This window comes from Heterodontus francisci, chromosome 23 (assembly GCF_036365525.1).
Source record: "Heterodontus francisci isolate sHetFra1 chromosome 23, sHetFra1.hap1, whole genome shotgun sequence".
NCBI classification, from domain to species: Eukaryota; Metazoa; Chordata; class Chondrichthyes; order Heterodontiformes; family Heterodontidae; genus Heterodontus; species Heterodontus francisci.
In genome coordinates this window covers 57362768-57389338 of record NC_090393.1, presented here as the reverse complement: position 1 = coordinate 57389338, position 26571 = coordinate 57362768, and the positions used below count along the sequence as shown (strand labels likewise).

Here is a 26571-nt window from a genome sequence, read left to right as displayed (position 1 = left end):
AGGAGGAGGGGTGGCAGTATTGATTAAGGATAATATTACAGTGCTGGAGAGAGAGGATGTCCAAAAGGGGTCAAGGACAGAATCTATTTGGTTAGAGTTAAAAACAATAGAGGTACCATCACACTACTGGGTGTATTCTATAGGCCACCAACTAGTGGGAAAGATATAGAAGTGCAAATTTGCAAGAGAATTACGGAGAGGTGCAAAAACTATAAAGTAATTGTAATCGGGAACTTTAGTTATCCTAATAAGACTGGAATAGTAATAGTTTAAAGGACAGAGAGAGGGCAGAGTTTCTAAGGTGTGTTTAAGAAAATTTTCCACGTCGGTATGTTTCCAGTTCAACGAGGAAGGAGGCATTGCTGGATCTGGTTCTGGGGAATAAGGTGGAACAAGTGGATCACGTGTCAAAACAAGAACATTTGGTAAACAGTGATCACAGTATCATAAGGTTTAGGTTAGCCATGGAAAAGGACAAGGAGGAATTTGGAGTAAAAGTAATTAATTGGGAGAGGGCCACTTTCAATGGGGTGATAACAGATCTGGTCCATGGTTAAATTGGAATCCAAGATTGGCAGGCAAAACTAATGGAACAATGGGCTGCTTTTAAAGAGGAGGTGGTTCAAGTACTGTCGAGGTACATTCCCACGAGAGGGAAAGGTAGACAAACAAAGCCAGAGCTCCCTGGATGACAAAGGGGATAGAGAGTAAGACGAGTCAGAAAAAGGGTGTGTATGATAGATATCAGGTTGATCATACGAGTGAGAAGAAGGCTGAATATAGAAAGTTCAGAGGGGAAGTGAAAGAAGAAGGAAGGTTGATAGGTTAATTGGCCATTATAAATTGCCCTTAGTATAGGTAGGTGGTAGGGAAATATATAGGGACGGGTGGGGATGTGATAGGAATATGGGATTAGTGTAGGATTAGTATAAATGGGTGGTTGATGGTCGGCACAGACTCGGTGGGCCGAAGGGCCTGTTTCAGTGCTGTATCTCTAAACCAAACTAAACTAAAAAGAGAGAGTATGAGAAGAGACTGTCAGCTGACATAAAAGGGAATCCAAAAGACTTCTATAGGCATATAAATAGTAAAAGGGTTTTAAAAGGAGGAGTAGGGCTGATTAGGGACCGAAAAAGGGATTCACGCATGGAGGCAGAGAATATGGCTGAAGTACTTTGCGTCTGTCTTTGCCAAGGAAGAAGATGCTGCCAAAGTTGGAGTGAAAGAGGAGGTAGTTGAGACACTAGATGGGCTAACAATGTATAAAGAGGTATTAGAAAGACTGGCTGTACTTAAAGTTAATTAAGTCATCAGAACCAGATGGAATGTATCTGAGGATACTGAGGGAAGTAAGGGTGGAAATTGCGGAGGTACTGGCCATAATCTTCCAATCCACCTTGGATACGGGGAGGGAGGGGGGGTGGTGCCAGAGGGCTGGGGAATTGCAAATTTATGTCAGCTAATTTAAAAAAGAGTGGAAGTATAAGCTCAGCAACTACAGACTAGTCAGTTTAACCTCAGTGGTGGGAAAGCTTTTAGAAACGATAATCCGGGAAAAATTAACAGTCACTTGGACAAGTGTGGATTAATTAAGCAAAGCCAGCATGGATTTGTTGATGGCAAATCATGTTCAACTAATTTGATTGAAATTTTTGATGAGCTAACAGAGAGGTTTAATGAGGGTAATGATGTGGTGTATATGGACTTCCAAAAGGCATTTGATGAAGTGCCACATAACAGGCTTGTCAGCAAAGTTGATGCCCATGGAATAAAAGGGACAGTGGCAGCACGGGTATGAAGTTGGCAGGAGTGACAGGAATCAGAGAGTGGTGGTGAACAGTTTTTTTTGTACTGGAGGACGGTATTTAGTCGGCTTCTCCATGCGTCAGTATTTGGACCCCTGCTTTTGTTGAAGTATGTTAATGGCCGAGACTTGGGTGTGCAGGGCACAATTTCAAAATTTGCAGATGACACAAAACTTGGATGTATTGTGAACTGCAAGGAGGATTGTGATAGATTTCAAGAAACATAGTCTGGTGAAATGGACAGACACATGGCAGATGAAATTTAGTGCAGAAAGGTGTGAAGGGATACATTTTGGTCGGGTGAACGAGAAGGAGCATTATAAATAAAGGATAAGATTCTAAAGTGGGTGCAGAAGCAGAAGGACCTGGGGGTATATGTGCACAAATCGTTGAAGGTGGCAAGGTAAGTTAAGAAAGCAATTAAAAAGGCACACTGGATCCTGGGCTAGATAAATAGAAGCATGGATTGCAAAAGCAAGGAGGTTAAGGTGAACCTGTATAAAACACTGGTTCGGCCTCATCTGGAGTATTGTGTCCAATTCTGGTCACTACACTTTAGGAAGGATGTGAAGGCATTGGAGAGGGTGCAGAAAAGATGCATGAGAATGGTTGCAGGGGTGAGAGACTTCAGCTACGTGGATAGATTGGAGAAGCTGGGGTTGTTCTGAGAGAAAAGGTTGAGAGGAGATTTGATAAAAGTGTTCAAAATCATGAGGGGCTTGACAGTAGATAGGAAAAAACTGTTCCCACTGGCAGAAGAGTTGAGAGCCAGAAGATACCAATTTAAAGTGATTGGCAAAAGAAGCAATGGCGGCATGAGGAAAACCTTTCTACGCAGCAAGTGGTTATGATCTGGAATGCACTGCCTCAGAGTGTGGTGGAGGCGGATGGAATTGTGGCTTTCAAAAAGGAATTGGATAATTATCTGAAGAGAAAAAGATTTGCAGGGGTACGGGGAAATGGCAGGGAAGTGGGACTAGCCGAGTTGCTCTTGCAGAGAGCCAGCATGGACATGATGGGCTGAATGGCCTTCTGTGTTGTATCCATTTTATGATTAGCCAGTTCAGTTGTATTTGTTGAGCGATTAGTGTTGGCCAGGAGGTTGAGAGAACTACCTGCTTTCTTCCTTCAAATAGAGCCATGGGATATTTAATCTTTAATATAGCCTACAGAAATTTGTATATAGATTGGTCTGAGACTGCTTGCTGTAGTTTTGGTTTCAGCTGGACTGGTCTCCATTTAAGCTACTTGGTTGCTGCCTGGCTGTTGCTCTTGCCTCCTGCCCAGATGAGAGCTCTGCACAAGCACTGGCACTCTTATATTATCAGCCTTCGGATTGGGTACTAGAGTGGAGGTGGCCTTCTAATAAAAGAAAAATGAATGTGTTGAAAATTATTGAATTTGAATGTGGATTTTGTAAATCAGTTGGTGTGTGGACTCTGTTTTTGGCCTCAGCAGTTCCCCTGAAATTAGCTGTGCACTGAACTTGTTTTTCAATTGCCTTCCATTTAGGTAACTTGAACTCCCGGAAAGGATTAAATGGAGTATGCTCTGTGCACGAGTACACTGGGGCTTTCCTGGGACAGAGTGTTCGATTCAAGGTGACATCAGTCTGTGGTCATGTGATGACCTTGGATTTTATAGGTAATGCGGATCCTTGTGGCTTTCTTCTACTTGGGCAGGGGTGAAAATTGTTGCCTAATGTTTGAGGATACTGAGTACAGCAGTGCTTGCTTACAAGTGTAGTCCTCAAATGAGTATTCCTCAATCTGCTGTTTTAAAAAAAAACTTTGATTTTCAGGATGTGATTGTGAAACAAAATGCTTTTATGTTTTATGAAACCTTGGCAGGGGAAGGTCTGGTGCACAGCTAACTTTAAACTCCTGGATTAGGTGATTCCATCAACATGAGGGTTATAAACTTTGGTTGGACATTTTCCTGGAGGTTTCATTGCAGCCTCTAATCGTGCCATTTAAACAGCCTTTTTTCCCCCTTCTCCAATATTTTTGTAAAAAATAAACAAAATTGCTCAAGGAAATTTTTTTTAAAATGACTGCTTTAATGCCCTATGATTTGGGTTGCTCGCAGCAGTGTCCAGGAAATAAATGTTTTAATTCTTGAAGAATCAGACTGTCCTCGAGGTTGCATCCCTAAATGCTTGCCCGCCTATGCATGATCATCCATGTGCCTGATCCAAGGAGCCTAATGTACAGTTACATAGCTGAAGCCTTTCAACCTGGTTGCATTATTTTGAATATCATCTTGTTATTTTAGTGACTGCCATTCAGTTGATAATAGCTGTATGCATTTCAGCATGGAAACAAATTCCATTTTGCCTGTGAAGAATGTACATTGGCAATATGGGGATGCAGTGGCATAGTGGTAATATCATTGGACTAGTAATCCAGAGCCCAGGCAAATGCTGTGGGGGGATGGGTTCTAATCCCACCATGGCAGATGATGAAATTTGAATTCAACTAATAAATCTGGAATTTAAAAAAAGCTAGTAAAAACCCATCTGGTTCACTAATCCCACCATGACAGGCCCTAGGGGGAATTTAAATTCAATTAATTAACAAATATGGAATTTAAAAAATGGTAGTCTTATTAATAATCATGAAACTAGCAGATTGTCGTAAAACCCGTCTGGTTCACTAATATCCTTCTGGGAAGGAAATCTGCTGTCCTTACTTGGTCTGGCCTACATGTGACTCCACACCCACAGCAATGTGGTTGAATCTTAAATGCCCTCTGAAATTGCCTAGCAAGCCACTCAGTTCAAGGGCAATTAGGGATGGGCAATAAATAGTCAGCGATGCCCACATCCCACAAAAAAATATAAAAAACAATGCCAGATAATCACTAAATAGGAAGAAAAGGTCTTTTAAATCGGACTATGTTTTGATGGCATTATGATGGCTGTACACTTTATATACAAATTAATTGCCCCTATGTCTGTGGCTGAAGCAATATTTTTGTCAAATGTCTGTGGTTCAACATGTTGGTGCCTATCCCTGCCTAGGATGTAGGCCATCTGGTCCTGGGGACTTGTCAGCCTTTAGGTCTAATAGTTTTCCCAGCACCTTTTCCCTGGTGATGGTGATTGTTTTAAGATCCTTCTTCCCTTTCAAATACCTATGGAAAGTTTTCTAAGTCTTCTACAGTGAAGAGGGGATGGTAGCATTGTGGTAATGTTACTGGACTAATGCTCCAGAGACATGCTTTCAAATCCCACCATGACAGGCCCTAGGGGGAATTTAAATTCAATTAATTAACAAATATGGAATTTAAAAAATGGTAGTCTTATTAATAATCATGAAACTAGCAGATTGTCGTAAAAACCCGTCTGGTTCACTAATATCCTTCTGGGAAGGAAATCTGACGTCCTTACCTGGCCTGGCCTACATGTGACTCCAGACCCACAGCAATGTGGTTGATTCTTAAAATGCCCTCTGAAAAGACCTAGCAAGCCACTCAGTTCAAGGGCAATTAGCGTTGGGCAACAAATGCTGGCCTAGCTAATGATGCCCACATCCCACAAACGAATATTTAAAAAAATTACCAGGTCTGGTTCATCTTCAGACTATTGCTTTCCATATCTTATGAAATCAGATTTGCTGTTGATGGTAGTGAGAATGTGGAATGAACTGGTGTGGATCTGCTAGTATTTAGTTTGTTATGGGGTTGTGGTGAAGCTCTGAAAGTCAGTTGTTGTATGAATAAAATGTCCAATGGTTTAGCCAAATATGTGAACCATTTGTTTTAAATTATGTTGCCTAGCTCATTAATGACGTACATGGATCGGATAGGATTAAGAGCGGCTGATCTGTGATTGGAGGTGAATATGAATTGTCTTTGAAAGGAACTTTGGTTCCAACATGACTTATTCTCAGCTACTGACCAGCACTCCCAGCATGATCTGTCCATATTTACACCGTTCACCAGTGTCAGCAAGAGGGTTGCATAGCTTTATCATTAGTCAGATCCATATTGCACTTTTTATTAGTAGATAAGGTGGAAAGTCCTCAGATCAAGTTCTGGAACACGACTTGGATAACATAAATGGCTTTTCTTGTTCTGTTGTCATCTCTGCATTCGGTGCCCTGTGATAATGGGATCACTTGGTATTAGTAATCTTTGAGTGAAGCAATCAGGCCATGTTTTCATTTCTGTTTTCAGGTAAATATAACAACTGGGATAAAGTTGATCCAGCAGAGCTTTTCAGCAAAGCACCAACGGAAAAGAAAGAAGCCAACCCCAAACTCAACATGGTGAAGTTCTTACAGGTACGAGAAACATCAGTCCCCAATTCAAAGTGGTCACATTCTTACTGGTACTATATATTCCACTTCCAAACTCAAACTTGGTCAAGTATAGGTAAGTACATTGGAGCATACGAATTAGGAGCAGGAGTAGGCCATTTGGCCTCTTGAGCCTGCTGCACCATTTGATAAGATCATGGCTGATCTGAATGTGGCCTCAACTCCACTTTTCTGTCTGCCCCCCCCATAACGCTTGACTCCCCTGTCTATCAAGAATCTACTTAACTCAGCCTTGAATATATTCAATGATCCAGCCTCTACTGCTTTCTGAGGAAGCAAATTCCATAGACTAGGGCAGCGCAGTGGTTAGCACCGCAGCCTCACATCTCCAGCGACCCAGGTTCAGTTCTGGGTACTGTCTGTGCGGAGTTTGCAAGTTCTCCCTGTGACCGCTTGGGTTTCCGCCAGGTGCTCCGGTTTCCTCCCACAGCAAAGGCTTGCAGGTTGATAGGTAAATCGGTCATTGTAAATTGCCCCTAGTATAGGTAGGTGGTAGGAGAATGGTGGGGATGTGGTAGGGAATATGGGATTAATGTAGGATTAGTGTTGGTCGGCACAGACTCTGTGGGCCGAAGGGCCTGTTTCAGTGCTGTATCTAAATAAAATTAAAATAAAATAAATAGTGACCTTTTGAGAGAAAAAAATTCACCTCATCTCCATCTTAGTTCTAGTCTCGCCCATAAGTGGAAACATCCTTCCAGTATCCACCCTGTCATGGCCCCTCAGGATCTTTCAATAAGATCACTTCTCATTCTTCTAAACCCCAATGGGTATAGGCCCAACCTGTTCAACCTTTCCTCATATGACAAGCCCTTTATCCCAGGAATTAGCCAAGTGAACCTTCTCTGAACTGCTTCTAATGCAATTTTATCCTTTCTTAAGTAAGGAGACCAAAACTGTACACAGGTACTCCAGATGTGGTCCCACCAAGGCTCTACAGCTGTAACGAAACTTCCCTACTTTTATATTCCATTCCCCTTGCAATAAACAACAACATTCCATTTGCCTTCCTCATCACTTGCTGTACCTGCATACAAACGTTTTGTGATTCATGTACCAGGACATCCAGATCCCTCTGTACCACAGTGTTCTGCAGTCTCTCTCCATTTGAATAATCTGCTTTTCTATTCTTCCTGCCAAAGTGGGCAAGTTCACATTTTCTCACATTATACTGCCATCTGCCAAATTTTTGCCCACTCACTTAACCTATCTATATCCCTTTCTAGTCTCTTGCTGTCCTCCTGACAACTTACCTTCCTACCTACTTATGTGTCGTCTGCAAATTTAGCTACCATACATTTGGACCCTTCATCCAAGCCATTGATGAAGATTGTAAATAGTTGAGGCCCCAGCACTGACCCCGGGGAATTCCACTAGCCACATCTTGCCAACCCTAAAATGACCCATATAACCCTACTCTCTGTTTCCAGTTAGCTAAACAATCCTCTATCCATGTTAACATGTTACCGCCTACACCATGAACTCTTGTGCAGTAACCTTTGATGTGGCACCTTATCAAATGCCTTTTGGAAATCCATGTACGCCACACCACAACTACTGGTTGCCCTTTATCCACTTAGCTTGTAACTTCCTCAAAGAAATACAGCTGATTTTCAGCAGGTTCTGCTTACTTACTGTGAAACTGTTTATTTTGTTGTGTAAGGTTTGCTCGCTATTTAAATGTATGGAGTTGCTGCTTATTCAGTAGATTACAGGTTACACACTGCACTATTTAGTTGTTACTGTGTGGTTGAAACTTTATAGTGCTGTGATCTTGTGTGACATTCACTTGATTTTAAAATCTTAATCTTATGCCCAACATAAATCAGTTATTTCTGATTGAGTTAATAGTTTGAGCACTTAAATGACATTCATTCACAGTATGCCTGTTTTGAGCAGGTAGAAGGGCGAGGCATTGACTATATTGTACTGTGGCTGGATTGTGACAAGGAAGGGGAAAACATCTGCTTTGAGGTAAGGTATTTTATTCTCAGACTCAATGATACGTTTATACTTCACAGTACCCAAAACACAAGCTTTCATTTTGGACCCAAAGGTGAAAACTGGACCAAGCTGGCTTATTTCAAACAACTACTCACAGCAGGGAAAATCTTGTCCTTAAGAATAGTTTAGGTGCAAATGTTCAGCGTTTGGGCAGCTTGAGAAGGATAGCAAAGTGACTCCAGAAGAGTGTATTTGTGAGATTCTTCTATTGGTTGTGCTGTGAGTGTTTCCATTACTTCTTTGAAAGCTGTTCTGAAGGTGGAATCTAGTGCCATCCTTTGGATGAATGAGGGGTCGCCCATTTAAGACCGAGATGAGGAGAAATCTTTTCTCAGAGTCTTTGGAACTCTGTTCCTCAAGGCATTGGAAGCAGAATCTTTAAATATTTTTAAAGCAGAGGTAGATAGATTCTTGATAAGCAAGGGGGTGAAAGGTTATCAGGGGTAGGCGAAAATATGGAGTCGAGGTTACAATCAAATCAGTTATGACCTTATTGAATGGGGGAACAGGCTCGAGGGGCCGGGTGGCCTATTCCTGCTCCTAATTCATATGTTTGAATGCATTGAGATAAGCAGCTAGAATGTTGTCCACACCAATGCACAATTTAGATTAGTCACTGCTCTCATTTGGCTTTGTAAGTTCACATTAAAATTCTGAAAATCAATGATAGTCTTGATTTTAACAAAAATATATATTTGCTGAGAAGTTATGTAACTTTGCATGTAAGTTATAATTCTTGGTGCAGGGGTACAACTATGTTCCACGGTCTTGAATGGCCTAAAGACATTAACAATTTAGCCACAAAGGCTAGACAACTCCAGCCAGAACCAGAAAAGTATCTCCCATACTACGATTTGCTTTTCTGGACAAGTATGTAAGAGAAACCAAATAGATAAAAAATTCTTTCATGGGATGCGAGTGTCGCTGGTGAGGCCAGCATTTGTTGCCAATCTTTAATTGCCCTCGAGAAGGTGGTGGTGAGCCACTTTCTTAAACCACTGAAGTCCATCTGGTGTTGGTACACCCATAGTGCTGTTAGGAAGGGAGTTCCAGGTGTTTGGCCCAGCGACAGTGAAGGAACAGGGATATAGTTCCAAGTCAGGATGGTGTGTGGCTTGGAGGGGAACTTGATAGGTGGTGGTGTTCCCATGTGTCTGCTGTCCTTATCCTTCTAGGTGGTAGAGGTCACAGATTTGGAAGATGGTGTTGAAGAAAGCTTGATGAGTTGCTGCGGTGCATCTTGTATATGGTACACACAGCTGCCACTGTGCACCGGTGGTGGAGGGAGTGAATGTTTGAGGTGGTGGATGGGTAAAAAAGAAAACTTATGCACTTTTGTTTTATGGTAACACCATCGGCCAGTTATGCGGTCCCTGGGCCACCATCAAGTATATTGCCTCCATCAAAACAAACTACCAATACCAGCCAAAAGCTCCAAATATTGTGCTATCTGTGCTTGCTAACACTAGTGATAGTTACATAAAATGCTAGTCGTTAAAAATTTGGCCAAGCCATTGGACATTTTATTCATACTGCAACTGACCATCCCAGCTTCACCACAACCCAATAATAAACTAAATACCAGCAAATCAGTACCAGTTCATTTATCTTTTGTTCACAACCACATCTGTAAAGTCTGGTTGTGTCTCTTTGCCCACATTATTCAGAATGTGATAGTTGTTTGCAAAACCTGAGTGTTTCAGTTGGATGTTCCTGGACACACATTGGCTCTGATTAATGATGAGGAAATCGCAGCACTTGCCAGTGTCATAACATTGAGCAGATGCTGGTGTAGAGTGGCATTGAGCCAATGGTGGTACTGACTGGCACCAAATATAAATATTAACTCTGCTTCTCTCTCCACAGATGATGCCTGACCCGCTGAGTATTTCCAGCACTTTTCCTTTTTTATTTCAGATTTCCAGCATCTGCTGTATTTTGCGTTTATTATAAATATTAAACTTGAATCCTCTAAGAAGGGTTAGCTAGCGGGATGGGGCACTCTTCAGACATGATCTCCCCAGCACAAAAATCCTGGAGTTGCTTCAGCAGATTTACAGAAGCTCCCCTTTGCTGCATCAGCACCAGCTGCTTCTTGTAGTAATAGTGCAACGCAGGGTAAAAAATCTCTTAAGGGAATTACCCTAACTATGACTCTAGTAAGCCCAACTCAGTGCTTCAGCCCCTCACTGTGGTTAAGTAACTGCCTATTAACTGCATGAAGCTGGTCAAAATGTGTACCAACAGACTCCCTCTTAGGTGCCAAATTTCAGAAATGAAATGTAAATCTAGCACCCTTTTCTTGTCAGTATGCCTTAGAATCGCAGAGCGAATTGTATGATTCATTCAGCTTCCAAACTAGATCTGCTGTTTGAGCAGAATCAATAAAAGCCATGCCCCATCCACAATGAGGCAGACTGACCCCCATCCACACTGCCATTTCCCCAATCCCCAACACTAAAGACTGCTATAGAACATCTCCATCAATCAATAGACATTTGAGAATAAGAATCGCTTGAGGGGAAGGAAGAGCAATGTTGCAGGATGTACTCTCTCTTGTGTTTGTGGAAAAACTCCACTATAGGTTTAATTTGGTTCACTTTTCTACAATAGGTAAACTTTTCATTCAGCATATTGTGTTGTCGTATGTTTTTGTGGTCATTCAGGTACTTGATGCTATTCGACCCGTTATGAACATTCCTCGTGGTAGTGAGAGGGTGATATATCGTGCAAAGTTCAGTGCTATAACCGATACTGACATTAGCAATGCCATGAACCAGTTAGGAGAGCCTAATCGGAATGAGGCGCTATCAGTGGATGCACGGCAGGAGCTGGACCTGCGAGTGGGATGTGCTTTTACGAGGTACTTCAAGAGTCCATAAGTACATTATCTAGAAACACTGCCTGCCATATTCAACTAGCAGCTTAGAGGTTTGACTTTAAGAAAGGTGGGTTGGTGTTGGTAGATGGGAGATCATCAATGGAAGGCTTATGAAGTAAGTTGAGAAAGCAAGAAGACTTCAGTGCTTGTAAGGTATATAGGGTCTGGAGGAATGAACATTTCATCCACCAAGGTAGTGAATTCTTGCACCTACAAGACCTTCTTGTCACAAAATGTATCAATTGAGTTGTTACATAGAACAGACCATGAGTTGATCATGTATCAGACTCCTATTTTGTTTAAATTGCTGGGTAGGCAGCTAAAAAATTGTGTATTGGTAGTTTTCACATGGGAACAAATCCAGCAACCATTTGCTGCCCAAATTGGCCAATTTTCCCAAAGCATGTTAGATAAAGGTATTAGATTCCTTTCTCGCAAGCCCCAATTGTAGATTCAGTAGAAACAATGTCTGGTGCCCAAATCGCAGGTTTAAAACTTGTAGTTCCACGTTCTGTCCCAGTATTGAAACACACTGGGTGTTAATCCTGAGCTGTCTGATCATGACTTTAAATTCATGGAAGTATTGAGTCCGCAAAGCTACCTGTAAGGATCAGGCCAGGTTTGGATGGCATGGCATCGAGCCGGCTGAACAAGTGTATTAATCTGAGGACGATGCAATTATAGGCAATCATTAAAACCAACTGTCCCTACTGCCTGGCTTGCAGGTTTTTCTTCATTCTTTAGATGGTGGGCATATCCTGCATAAAATGGTTCAACCCACCCTCATCCAGGAGCTTGGGTGGTTTGGCGTGAAGATTTTTTTTTGTCAGTTTTAGTTTAGCTTCAAGTCTAAGTAAACTGGTATAATGGAGCAGGTCTTGAGGGTTTTTTAGCACATGGAAATAGGAAACCATGCATCATGGTATTTAGTGTGTGCCAAGTAAGTGGTTTCCTTAGAACCAATGAAGCTAGGTTTAGTCCTATGTGTATGGGGGATGTATATATTTGAAGACTAAGGAAGACTTTATAAGTCAGATCACCTGTGTTTGGTTGTTGCTTTGCTTTCAGGCAGGAGAAAATGTTTTCTTGTTAAGTCTCAATTTCATGAATTTCAATTGGAAAAGATTGAAATTGAGGCATTTTTGATTCATCACTCCATACTTGGGGTATGAGATGTGGATTTCACTGTTTAATCCACAAGGCTTGGATGTACCTTAGACTCCTTCATTGATGTTATTAAATTTAATTGCAAAGCATAGCAATTGTTCATATTCAATGAATAATGTACTTTTTGACATTCTAGTCTCCAGACAGAATTTTTTTTAATTGTTAGTGACATGTATGCTACACTGTTACTGCTAACCAATGAGAAGACCTTCCAAGGGATGTTAAAAGCTACCCAAGCTAGTTATTAGCCATGTTTTGACCACACTCAGAAATATTAATTTGCAGACCTAACTTGAAGCTGCTACTTAGAGCAATCCTCATAACCTGGCTACACTGTGGGCGGCGCAGTGGTTAGCACTGCAGCCTCACAGCTCCAGCGACCCGGGTTCAATTCCAGGTACTGCCTGTGTGGAGTTTGCAAGTTCTCCCTGTGTCTGCGTGGGTTTCCTCCGGGTGCTCCGGTTTCCTCCCACAGCCAAAAGACTTGCAGGTTGATAGGTAAATTGGCCATTATAAATTGTCCCTAGTATAGGTAGGTGGTAGGGAAATATAGGGACAGGTGGGGATGTGGTAGGAATATGGGATTAGTGTAGGATTAGTATAAATGGGTGGTTGATGGTCAGCACAGACTCGGTGGGCTGAAGGGCCTGTTTCAGTGCTGTATCTCTAAACATAAACTAAACTAAACATCTCTTTTAAAGAGGTTTTGTGTTTTGGTAGTTTGTAAGGGGTGTAGTGGGATGACATCATATTTCTTCAAATTTTAACCAGTGATGTATGGGATTATAAAGTGGTGTTTGCTTTGTACTTTTATTCTTTCAGTCTGCTGTTATTAGACTGAATTTTCACCCCTTGGGTGTTTTGTTTATTCTGAAAGTCTATTTCCTCCTTACTGGAGGAATTACTGAGTTACTGAGATCATTTCCCTTCTTGGGTCCTCGTTCTTCAAATGCAAGCACCCTCCACAAACTGTGCACGTGGCCTTCTGGCCATGCACTGTCCCACTTGGAAAGATACTGCTTTTAATTGTTAAAACTGGTGCCCAGTGTGTACATTGGTAAATTGTTCATTGGTTTTTCCATGGAAAATAAAACGGCTGGCTTTTGGGAGAAGCCTTTATTTGTGTTCCTAAAGGGAGGCTTTTATGAAAGACATTGTGATATGAATTACGTAAAAATAAGTCTTAACGTTGTTGCTTATATAGAGCTTCTTGTTGGTGATGTGCCTTATTGATATGTGGAGTCACTCCCCATTGAACAATAAGCCCCTATAAGGTCAGACCTTTCACTTCTGAGTGTACAGTGAGTGACCTCTGCTTCTACTACTGTGTTTTTTCAGGTTTCAGACCAAGTACTTCCAGGGTAAATATGGGAATTTGGACAGTTCCCTCATCTCATTCGGACCCTGCCAGACACCCACTCTTGGCTTCTGTGTAGAGAGGCATGACAAAATCCAATCTTTCAAGCCTGAGGCTTACTGGGTCCTGCAGGCAAAGGTTTGTGTTGAAGTTTCTTGAACTCTGTATGTGATCTTGGTGTATTTAAGGAGGAGGTAACTAGCATTAATATTATGGATGGCACAATCTTTGATTCACTCAATTATTTTTCTAGTAATTTTTGAATTTGCTGATTACCACCTACTGCCCTCGTTCAGCTGATGAATCAGTACTCCTCCATGTTGAACACCACTTGGAAGAAGCACTGAGGGTAGCAATGTAATCTGGGTGGGAGACTTCAATACCCATCACCGAGAGTGGCTCGGTAGCACCACTACTGACAAAGCTGTCCGAGTCCTGACAGACATATCTGCCAGACTGGACCTGCGGTAGATGGTGAGAGAACCATCAAGAGGGAAAAGCTGCTTGACCTCGCCCTCACCAATCTACCTGTCGCATAAGCATCTGCCCATCACAGTGTTGATAGGAGTGACCATCGCACAGTCCTTGTGGAGACAAAGTCCCATCTTTACACTGAGGATAACGTCCATCGTTTTGTGTGGCACTACCTCCATGCTAAACGGGATAGATCCAGAACAGATCTAGCAGACATATGGGAACACCATCAGCTGCAAGTTCCCCTCCAAGCCACACACCATCCTGACTTGATAATATGCACAAACAACATTTCAAAACGAAATCCTATATTCTGTATTGAGCAAGACACCCCTCCTTTAGAACCCCTAACATTTTTTCTATTGGAAAATAGCGAATATAGCTCCCTTATTTAAAAAGGGAGGGAGACAGAAAGCAGGAAACTACAGGCCATGTAGCTTAACATCGATCTCAGGGAAAATGTTAGCTTTTATTAAAGACGTTGTAGCAGGGTACTTAGAAAAATTCAAGGTAATTAGACAGCGTCAAAATGGTTTTGTGAAAGAGAAATGATGTTTACCCAATTTATTGAAGTTCTTTGAAGAAGTAACATGTGCTGTGGATAAAGGGGAACTGGTGGAAGTACTTAGATTTCCAGAAGGCATTTGATAAGATACCACATCAAAGGTTATTGTGGAAAATAAAAGCTCATTGTGTAAGGGGTAACATTTTGGCATGGATAGAAGATCGACTTGCTAACAGGAAACAGAGAGTAGGCATAAATGGGTCGTTTTCTGGTTGGCAAGATGTAACGAGTGGTGTGCCACAGGGATCAGTGCTGGGGCCTCAACCTTTTACAATTTATATAAATGACTTGGACGAAGGGAATGAAGGTATTGTTACGACCAGGTGTGAAAGGTATCTAGGGATCTCTTTCAGCCTTCACCTGGTCTTATTGTAACAGGGTTTTAATTTTAAACACGCCGTGTTTTGTGCTCCCCCTTCGTGAATCCTTGTTCATCGCTTTCCAATTATGAGGTAAAGAAATGAGCACAAACAGGCCTTCTTAGGTTGAAAGACGAAAAGTGAAATTTATTAAAACTTAAACTTAATCTCTATTTCGGTTAATGCCTACGGATACACGCCACGCCCCACACTAGCATGCATGACTCTTCAGATACTGAAACAGTCCGTGTAGAAATGCAGCAAGACCTGGACAATATCCAGGCTTGGACTGATAAGTGGCAAGTAACATTCGCGCCACACAAGTGCCAGGCAACGACCATCTCCAACAAGAGAGAATCTAACCATCTCCCCATGCCATTCAACGGCATTACCATCGCTGAATCTCCCACTATCAACATCCTAGGGGCTACCATTGACCAGAAACTGAACTGGAGTAGCCATATAAATACCGTGGCTGCAAGAGCAGGTCAGAGGCTAGGAATCCTTAGGCGAGTAACTCACCTCCTGTCCCCAAAGCCTGTCCACCATCTACAAGGCACGTCAGGAGTCTGATGGAATACTCTCCACTTGCCTGGATGGGTGCAGCTCCAACAACACTCAAGAAGCTCGACACCATCCAGGACAAAGCAGCCTGCTTGATCGGCATCCCATCTACAATCATTCACTCCCTCCACCACCGATGCACAGTGGCAGCAGTGTGTACCATCTACAAGATGCACTGCAGCAATGCACCAAGGCTCCTTAGACAGCACCTTCCAAACCCGTGACCTCTACCAACTGGAAGGACAAGGGCAGCAAATACATGGGAATACCACCCCCTGCAAGTTCCCCTCCAAGTCACACACCATCCTGACTTGGAACTATATCGCCGTTCCTTCACTGTCGCTGGGTCAAAATCCTGGAAATCCCTTCCTAACAGCACTGTGGGTATACCTACCCAAATGGACTGCAGTGGTTCAAGAAGGCAGCTCACCACCACCTTCTCATGGGCAATAAATGCTGGCCTGGCCAGTGATGCCCACATCCCATGAATGAATAAAAACAAAATACACGATACGCACATGCAAATAGAGACAGAAAAGAGCAGAAGAAAAATAGTGGGGAGATTTGAGGCAATCTCTGAAGACAGGTTTTTGTTGCTGTGCCATGAGCTTGCTGTATTCCTGCTTGTCGGTAGGTCTTGCTTTTCTTTGGGGCCCAGTATTCTTCTCAAACCTTGTTCAGTGGAGAAGACTTTTCTCTCTCGGAGTTCATGTGTTTTCAATGGATTCTGAAGCTGGTAAGAATGAAATGAGAGCAGACAGGAGCGAGGTCTTTTCCAGTCCAGGAGCAAACAGCCTTCTGTGTTTTAAAACTCTGTGGCAATTTCAAATTAAAAAAATAACTCCAACAGCCAGTTGGTCATGTGACTGAACTGGTCTGACCACGTCTATTTGTGTATTCGGCCACCTTAGCAATTAACCTGAAACGCTAGCCTCTCCACCTTCAACGTCTGGTAATCAAAAGTTCATTGTGGCTTAAATTGGAGCAGGGAATGGCCCCTTTGTCCTTTCCAAGTACTGCCTGTTACTATGCAAATGTCTTTCCAGTCAAGGGTCTTTTCTTTTTAAATTGAGTTCTTCCTTTCTTTACTCCAGTAACAGTTTAAAAATCAGTGTTCATGTGGTGAAATATATGTGCCTCATTCTTGGCAGGTGGGGGCCTGCATGACAGTATGGTTGCTAAATTTGCTGATGACACAAAGGTAGGTAGGAAAATAACTTGTGAAGAGGACATGAGGGATATCGATAGATTCAGCGAGTGGGCAAAGATCTGGCAAATGGAGAATAATGTGGGAGAATGTGAAATTGTCCACTTTGGCAGGAAGAATAAAAAAGAAGCATATTATGTAAATGGTGAGAGATTGCAGAACTCTGAGATGCAGAGGGATCTGTGTGTCCTCGTGCATGAATCGCAAAAGGTTCATATGCACGTTCAAGTAATTAGAAAAGTTAATAGAATGTTATCGTTTATTGCGAGGGGAATTGAATAGAAAAGTAGGGAGGATATGCTTCACTTATACAGTGCATTGGTGAGACTACATCTGGAATACTGTGTACAGTATTGGTCTCCTTATTTAAGGAAGGATCTAAGTGTGTTGGAAGCAGTTCAGAGAAGGTTTACTAGACTAATACCTGGAGTGGGCAGGTTGTCTTATGAGCAAAGATTGGACAGGCTAGGCTTGTATCCGCTGAAGTTTAGGAAAGTAAGAGGTGACTTGATTGAAACATATAAGATCCTGAGGGGTCTTGACAGGGTGGATGTGGAAAAGATGTTTGCTCTTGAGGGAGAATCTAGAACTAAGGGTCACTGTTTAAAAATAAGGGGTCACCCATTAAAGACAGAGATGAGGAGAATTTTTTTTCTCTGAGGGTCGTGAATCTTTGGAACTCCCTCAAAAGGCAGTGGAACCAGAGTCTTTAAATATTTTTAAGGCAGAGATAGATAGTTTTTGGTAAGCAAGGGGGTGAAAGATTATTGGGGGGTAGGCAGGAATGTGGAGTCAAGGTTACAATCAGATCAGCCATGATCTTGTTGAATGGCGGAGCAGGCTTGAGGGGCCCAGTGGCCTACTCCTGCTCCTAATTCATATGTTCGTATGTACAAGCATTTCCTTTTGTAGAACAATCAGATAGTTGCTGACTTGCATCTTTGAGATTTCCTTTCCCTCCAGCATTTGTTTCAAGCCAGCAAGGTCAATTGGTAACCTTTTCTCACTCTCACTTTTTGTAGAGTGTACATTATCCCACAAGGCATGATTATTTGCATAACATTCAATGGGTATACGATCTTAAGTTCATCCCTTATTAGAATCTTTCTTAAAATATTTGACAAATAGATTCCCATATCCACTGCCTCCACAAGAGCCAGTATTTTCGCAGAATGTCCCATTAGTTCCACCAAGACTGCAGGAAACAACTGTTTGTCCACGTGTTTTTTCAAGGCAGCGGACATCTGATCCAACAGTGAGTCTCTCTCCAAGAACCAAACAACAGTTAGATGCGACACCTAGCACAATCCAGCAATTTAAATGCGAGCACTGAACCATGGTTTTGTATATTGAATTTCCTCAATCTTTTGTACAGTCTGTTAAAATCCAAGATATATTCCTCCATTGAATAACCGTCTGTTTCTCGCAATCTATCAAAGTCTGACCATGCCTCATTAGCATTTATTAGATCACCTTTTTTGTAAATTCCATCCAAGAACTCTAATCGGATCCAGCTGATGTGCATCCAGCTTACAAAATACTTTATTTCTTTTTTTATTTCTGATTGGAAACAACAATGCCAAGGTCATACCTTGTTTCCTCTTCGGTAGGGACGTAACCCATGCCCATATAGCCACTTCATTCTTCCACTGGTCATATGTTCAGACCCCAAGAACATTGGAGGGTAATCATACCCCAACAATTTACACTTGCTTTCTGTCATTTCTCTCGAGGATTGCAGTCTCCTTTCTGAAAATTTTTATTTTTTAAACTTCCAACCTTCACCTTTAGGCAACCATTCTCTGCTGCCATGTTCTACTCCAGAAAACCAGTTGGTGAAGGATGATACTGGAGCCGATCATTTCTCAGTTTTACATGTATTTACAGAGTGAAACGTTGCAAGCGTGCACCTCCTAACTCAACCCCACCCCAGTTTCAGTATCTGTCTCTTTATATGTGCTCAAGTGAAACCCCAGTTAATGCCCTCCACCTGCATATAAACAAACACAATTGATATACAGTTAACACTAGATGTGAGGTGTCACAACCCTGTTCTTTAATTGATTACTGGGTGCAATGTATTGGAGCATCCTGTTTTCGCTGACTTCTGCAAAAAGTCAGAGGGCCATTCTTTCCACTGGTGTAGCATATCAGAGCACACTTACTCCACTAGCTGCTGGGTGCAGCATTTACAGCACTTTTCTGCTAGCTGCTGGGCCCAGTGTCTTGGAGCACCTTTCTGTTAGGTGCAGTGTTGTTGGAGCACCAACTTCCTGCTAGCTGGTGGGTGAGGAATTTTAAAACACCCTCTGCCCAATGGCTGATGGGGTGTGACGTTGCAGAGAATTACCTTTCACTGCTAAGACCTGGGCTCAAAACAAACCCATTTTTTTTGGTTCGTCTCTCCCTCAAATGTGCATATACTACTGTCTGGTTGACGGACTAATTGCGAGGGCATAGAGAGCCAGTTATGGAACTGAAATGTACATGCAATTCAATGAGACTAAATGGGACTGAGAATTGTGTGCGGGCAGGTCACATTCTAATGGAATATAAGTCTGAGAGTTAGGTACAGGGCAGAATGAGCCAGCTGTTTAATCTCATTATAGCACAATGCCTGTAACGATATTGAGTCTTCGTGGCTCTGGATTAAAATTGACGTCCTCTGCTAATGGCCTTATCCAGTTGATATTTCTTTCCCGCTGTGACATTTGAAAGAATCAGGTCTTTTTGTTTTAAACTGGGAGCCATAAATGAAGAGTTATCGTGTCGTCATACAAGACAACACCAAGACTGAGAAGGATTAAAAAAAAATTAAAGTATTCAGTAAGTAGTGATTAAGTGATGCCAAGCAGAGGTTTTGAAAGGTTGATGATTGTATGAAGCAATATTGAGGGGATAAAGGAGCTCAATAGTTTGGAGGGCTTGGGAAAGATGGAATTTGGTTAGAGCACAGTGTGATTAGTCTTGATTCTAACACTGCAGATATAGGGTCGTGGGAGATTGTGTAGGACAGAGTGTTTGATACTTAGAAAGAAAAATGTATTTTAAAACAGTTTGGTTTTCTGAAGCATTTCAGCATTTTCTAATGTTATAAATATCAGATTTTCTGTTACTGTATTTGGCATGTCAGACACTCTTAAGTGGAGTAATGCAAGTATTAGTCAACCATAGAATCATCAATGATCACTCATTCACCTCAGTGCTATTTTCACCAGCTGCACAGTACCTTAGGTATCCATTTACTCATTACTGCAGACATGCACTGATTTGCCATTTTACTATTATCAGTTCGCTTCTACAGATTTACTGTCAAGTCGCCTCAATTTTCAAGTATTTCACTGGTAACTAATCAATGTTGGATTGTTTAGAATTATTTGAAAAGAAAATGTCTATATTTTACCCTTCTGTCCAGTGTATAATGTGTACTGACTCATCTACTCACTGATGCCTTGCTGGGCTCCTGTTATTGCTGGTATTATCATTGTAATGTTTCCCTGTTACAGCATTCAATATTGAAAGTAATGAGTTTCTGGATGACAAACAGCTCTACAAGGTGCAAACTAACAATATGGCGGTTGTTCAGCTCTCAATCTCTTTGTTTCACCCTAGATCAGTAATTCTGCTGGGGATTCCATGATTCTGGACTGGGACAGAGTTAGAGTATTTGACCGGGAAGTTGCACAGATGTATCTGAATATGACAAAATCCACAACAGAAACAAAGGTAAGCAAAAGAGAAAGCATAGATCTATAGACCCTGGGTTGTGTTTCTTGGGAGGGGGTCAAGAGGAAGTGAGAGAGCAATTGGATACTGGGTACGGTAATACAGCAGTTATGTCACTGGACCAATAATCTCGAGGCCTGGACTAACAATCCAGGAAATTAGAGTTCAAATCCCACCATGACGATTCAGGAATTTGAATTCAGTTTAAGAAATCTAGAAATAAGAAGCTGCTATCAGTAAAAGTGACCATGAAGCTGTTGGATTGTTATAAAAGCCTAACGATTTCGTTTAATGTCCTTTCAGGCAAGAAGCCTGCCGTCTTACCTGTTCTGACTTAACTGTGACTCCAGCCTCTTGACTGACTTAACTGTCTTCTGAAGTGGCCTGAAAAGCCACTCAGTTGCACCAACACTGCTACAAACGTGGGCTGCAGTGGTTCAAGGAGGCCCACCACTTTCTCAGTGACTAAGGATGGGAAATAAATGCTAGCCTTGCCAGTGATACATACATTGAGCGAATGAAAAATAATTGAGTATATTGAAGGAAAATAATCATTAATATTAAATAAAAATTTAAAAAAAAATAAATAAAATCCCCATGATACACAGATAAGGGTAATCTGAGTAGAAAGGGAGAATTGCAGTTTGTAAACCCCTAAGATTACAAAGAGAATCCTTTGAGCGAGCGAGAGGTGAAGTGGGCGAAAAAAAAGTGTGGTGAAGGGGGCAGAAAGAAAGAGAGGAAATTTGAGAGCTAGACATGGAGAAACACGGAGGATTTCAGTTCCAAAGTAAAACTAGTAGGTACTGGATACCACAACTTCCAGAAGAGAAGGTGCCTTTGTACCAGCTGACAGACCAGTGTCTGAGAGAGCTCTTGCACAAATAGCAAGCCCTCCAGCTGCAAATCTCAAAGGTACCCTTGGATGTTCCTAAACCACACAGGTTATTTTACACAGTCAACTCTTGGACTTCTGATTCACATAAATGAATGCCTGTCCTTGCAGCATGTAACTACTTGTGAAAGAAAGCTGTGAACTGAAGACAGGGACTCTCGTTCTTAACTCTGGAAGTAACTTGTTGCTTAATTTATATTTTAATTTTTGTTACAGGTGGAATCTGTGAGTAAAAAGGAGAAGGTGAAGCAGAGGCCGCAGGCTCTGAACACAGTGGAGATGTTGCGTGTAGCCAGCTCTGCCCTGGGTATGCTGTGTATTATTCACAATTCTTACTAATCGTTACCCGGGGATGAGTTGGGTTTCTTAGCTATGTAAAGTGCACTTCAAATGAATAATAAAATACTTTTTCTTTCCTTTTATCTTTAAAAAAAAATACTGTATTTGTGATTGTTCCGGTAATGTTTTGATGCTGGGGAATGGAACATTGTCCGTTTAGGGCAGCAGTGTCAGAGTCAAGGACTCCTAAATCAACTTACCCCGACCTCAGAACAGCAAGTCCTGCTGCATCAGTATGACATTTTACATGACTACTTTTCTATATTCTTGCTGAGTGAGATGAATTGCGTACTGATTTATGAGCAGTTCTGTGCTGTGGGCCAATGCCCTGTAAGATTATTAGGTGACTAAAAGTTAGTAACCAGCTACTAATTGTTAAAATCCAGCTATTATAAACTAACAACTAACTAATTATCATAAACTAACCTTTAGCTTTATTAGATCCTTCTTTGTAGTATGCTAAAATGGAAAATCTTAGGAAATAAGGCACAGTATGGACAAGATGTCAAGGCTGAGGGATTCTGGGCGATTATGTCAAGTTTTAAAATGCTTACTTGCATCAAAAGGGTGTGACCTTGAGAGCAGACAGTGAAAACAGCTTCTGCGTAGATTTGCCTTATAATGAGATAAGGAATCTCGAAATATAAAAGCATTGAGATAAAGTAGTCAACACAAACATACTTGCGCAAATCCAAAAGGTTAGCAACCATCACAAAACGATCCTTGGTTGGTTTAGAAAGGCATCCTTTAATACAAGACTAATCACTGATTGGGAGAGGGGAGGGTTAACTGGAAAGATGTTAGGATAAAAGGAGTCTTGCCTTTGACACTGTGCGGCAGAGCATTTTGAACCACAAGAAAAGAAAAGAGAGAGAGAGAGACCGACTGAAAATCTTGAGGACCCAAAGCTGCAAGAGAAACTAGTCGTGCGCTCTACAGACCAGTTTCTGATATGGGTAGTATCATCTGTGTTAGACTGTTAATCACTGCCTGAGTTTGTGACTAATGGTTTATCTGAAAACTTCACAAACTTGTCTTTATCTTTGTCTCAATAAAGTCGATTCGCAACTTTACAAGGGGGTATAAAACACCCCTATTTTAACAATTAGTACGCTGTTTACTAACTTTTAATAACCTAATAATCTTGCATCCGCTTGGGTTGAGACTACCTAAACTCATTTGACATAGAACCCTGGTGATCAGCAGACAGGGGATATTCGCTGCCTCAGTATGGGCTGGACTTTTCAAATCATTTCTTGGCAGCCTCATGGCACAGCAGATTAGAGATCTAAAGCATACTGTGACACAATAATATGACTATGATTCATAATTCACATGGTGAATTTTGATGCTGGCTGCAAATTGCCTGACTGACCTTGGGCATAAATTTTGTGTGTGTTCACTGTAGCCATTGTGTGGCAAGTATTGCTACGGCAGAATGACATTGGGGAGTGAGGTGCTGTTAGTTTCAATAATTATTCAATTAAATAAGACAATTCTGAAAGTCCTCAAGAGTTGAATGAAAGCCCCAGGGCACCTGTGTATTTCTACAGGCTATGTTACTCAATCCTGAGCAGCTGCATTCCATAGATAATGGGTAGGATTTTCCAATGAATTTGCATCTGTTTTTGAGACATCTGGGCGAGTGGTAACAGGAAATGTGGCAGGGAGTCTTCTGCTAATTCCGGGATTTTCCACAAGAAGTGACATGGCCTTTGAAATAAGACGGGCATATTAAAATGATGGGAGTATGTCATCAAATGTATTTCCTGTTGTTAACGCCTTGGACATCTGGGTGTCAGGAATGCTGTTGATTGCCTGAGACGATTTGTTAAGTCAGTTTCTTGTGATTCTTTTGTCTTTTTTATTTACGCTTAGTAATTTTCCCACACCCACCTTTCTGATTGTATTGATGTCTGTCTGCCTCTTATTTTCAATTCTGCATAATGGTCAACACTTGAACTGTAAACTTCTCTGTTCTCTCCGTAGATGCTGACTGTATTTTCAGTATTTCTCTTTGTTACAGATTTCACTGTTGCTGTTGTTCCTAAAGCAGCAGAGTGGAGCTATAACTATTAGCTCTAACTGGTGCCAAACCCACTGCATTTCATCACAGAGTGATTGATTATAGTAGGCAAAAATCCCTTCTCAAAAATTTATTTTCTGTGACCATTGTTACAATTTCAGTGAGATCGTTAGCGTGAAACATATGAGATATGAACTCCCAAACCAATTTAAAGAATTACATGTCAAGATTTCACGCTTTAAGGCTTTTATTATAACAACTAAACTAAAAGAAATCCCCATTGACTAAATAGTACTTTTGTAAGTAGCCCAAATTACGAAGAAAGGTATTTTCGAAGTTTTTAAAATACTTGAAAACCTCACACCACACTTATATGTTATACAGTCCTCTTTGATGGCAAAATCTTTACAGTTAAAAGTCCCAAACTCCTCCCATTTGCAATGAGTTGGGTCTTCCAGACCTTTTCAAATTCAGTGTCCTCTTCACTCACTTCTCCGAGCACTTTCGAGCTGGATATCTGTGAATAAGGCAACTCCTGGTGAGCTTGCTGATCATCTACTTCTCCACAAGCTTCAACTTTCAAAATAGATTCAAGTCTTTGCAGCCTTTTGCTGTTTAACGCTTCTAAGAGCAGCTATCTCCTCCCTCTCTCAAGGTTGCAACCACTGGTTCCTTCCCTTACAGCCTGCTCTGAGGCTGCAACTGCTGGGTTTCCTCTCTTACAGCCTGCCTGTCTTTAGAAAAATTATCTGGACTCAAAAGTCAATAGCTTATTGACACGTTCCAGTATGTAAAGTCCAGAAGTCTGGTTTCACAGAGCCATTTGGGCTTTCCATTGTTCCCAGGTGTTAACAGCGCCTTGGTACATTTGCATCTTCAGAACCACTGGGTCATTGTTTTATGACCTGAAAGTATGGGAGGGTGAAACCCATTGTTCTTCAGGTGTTCCCCCTGCAGTCACTTTTTTTCAAAAAGAAAAGTCTTTGATCTGTGTTCTCTATTCTCCTGGTAACCAAGACGTCTGTCTTGTCCTTTTGCAGAATGTATGAGAGGTCATCTGACCTTCCAGACTCCATCCTAAACTTTTAAAAATCACAATTTTTAAAAACATAATCATGCTACATAGTCCAGCGTTCATAACACCATATTAGTTATTAGTTCACAACTTTGCTTGCCAGATTGTAGAGATGGTTAAGCGCCAATCTCTATTCTCACTCCACTTACTCAAAAGGCCCCTCAATACCTAGAACTCACTTTCTTTTCAAAGATTGTCTTGGGGCGCCACAGTTATGCAAAGTGAACAAAGTGATTGATTCCTTCTGTCTCTGTCTCAAGGATATATGTAGGTGATTAACTCTTCCCCTTCATTCAGGGATGGGTCCACAGCATGCCATGCAAATAGCTGAGAAGCTCTACACCCAGGGGTACATCAGTTACCCTCGAACAGAGACCACCCAATATCCAGAAAACTTCGACCTCAAAGGAACCCTCCGACAGCAGGCAAACAACCCCTACTGGAGTGAAACGGTTGGTAAATGAGTGACCTTAGTTTAAAGGGTGAAGGGATTACTCCAGTATCTGATATTTTAATTTCCAGCAGGGGTATTGTTGGCACATTCTTTTTCCAGGTATTGTTACTTATTGCTTTGAAAATTTAGCTTTTTTTAAAAAACATTAAATTTCATAAATTTTTCAGAAAGACAGGGGAGCAGCATATCGCCAGATTGAAAACTAAGAGGGGTACTGTGTGTCTAGATCAGGGAGCAAGAGGGAATGCAGTGTGCCTGCGTCTCACCAGCCAAATTTAAATGGGGGTCTCTTCACTGCTGGAATGGATGATTGACCAGTGCGCTCTGCCGGTCAGTACCCCTAAAGTCAAAGTAGGCCCCTCTCTCTTTGCTGCTCTCATCCTCCCTCAGCACTGTGTTTCTTTTTCTCTCTGCCCTCCTCTCTACTAGCTCACCAAGACAGCCACGCATCAATTTACTGTTGGTTGTACCATTTGTTTTCTGTAACTCGATTAGAATTTTTATTATTTTGTAAAATAAAGTTGACAGGAAACTAATTGAGGCAGAAGGGGGACGTATTTTATCTGGCATTGATAATGGGTCGAATATATTTTGTAGGTGAAGGGATTACTTGCTGAAGGCATCAATCGCCCTCGGAAGGGTCAGGACATTGGCGACCATCCTCCTATCACCCCGATGCGATCTGCTACAGAAGCTGAATTAGGTACATGCATTAATAGCTTTATCGTGGCAGAATTATCTAAACTATGGTACACATGTGGACCATGAAGCCCCGGCAATATTTGTGTTTGTTTATGAATTATTTATGATTATAACTTATTCACAAGATTCTCCTAGTTTAGTTTCATGGCTCTTGAGGTTTGGAAAGGACTGCTGTTAGTGCTGTTGCCTCTTTGCTGGATAAATCCTAATTTTGCAGTACCAGATCTACACCATTAATGGAAATATTAGTTTGTGGCTTATGAGATTCTATGGTTTACAGCTAAGCGGCTCATGACGTAACATAGATTAAGTGAATGGACCAAGTTGCTGTTCTATGGAAAATGAAGTACCAAATGGTACTGTGTGGTCCATATGGTTAATTTTGAATCATCTTAGAAGAAGTACAATTAGAACTGTTGTATCCCTTTTCCTCGCAAAAGGTCTCTTAAAGTCTGTAAAGGAAGGGAAATCTCTAAAACGACCCTCTTTCTTCCCCCACCCTTCCCCAACATACACAATGATTAGTCTTGCTTTGTTGACATCCCAGAAGTTTGCAAACACTGAAGCATGATTTGGTTGTATCCGCACTTTCACTTTCTCACAGCATCTTTTTGTTCTGTATCAGCTACTGCTATTGTGAAATCAGGAC

The 26571-nt window shown here is 41.5% G+C and overlaps 1 protein-coding gene across 1 annotated transcript in view; it reads left to right on the top strand.

Moving 5' to 3' along the window:
• The window catches only part of top3b (DNA topoisomerase III beta), a 93972-nt gene that overhangs the window by 13640 nt on the left and 53761 nt on the right, over positions 1-26571 (top strand). The window contains exons 2-10 of the mRNA XM_068055356.1: positions 3318-3449; positions 5985-6091; positions 8027-8101; positions 10798-10994; positions 13518-13674; positions 20318-20431; positions 21543-21633; positions 25064-25218; positions 25818-25923. Of these exons, the coding sequence (XP_067911457.1) occupies positions 3318-3449; positions 5985-6091; positions 8027-8101; positions 10798-10994; positions 13518-13674; positions 20318-20431; positions 21543-21633; positions 25064-25218; positions 25818-25923 (1134 nt within the window). The remainder of the gene's footprint in view (positions 1-3317; positions 3450-5984; positions 6092-8026; positions 8102-10797; positions 10995-13517; positions 13675-20317; positions 20432-21542; positions 21634-25063; positions 25219-25817; positions 25924-26571) is intronic.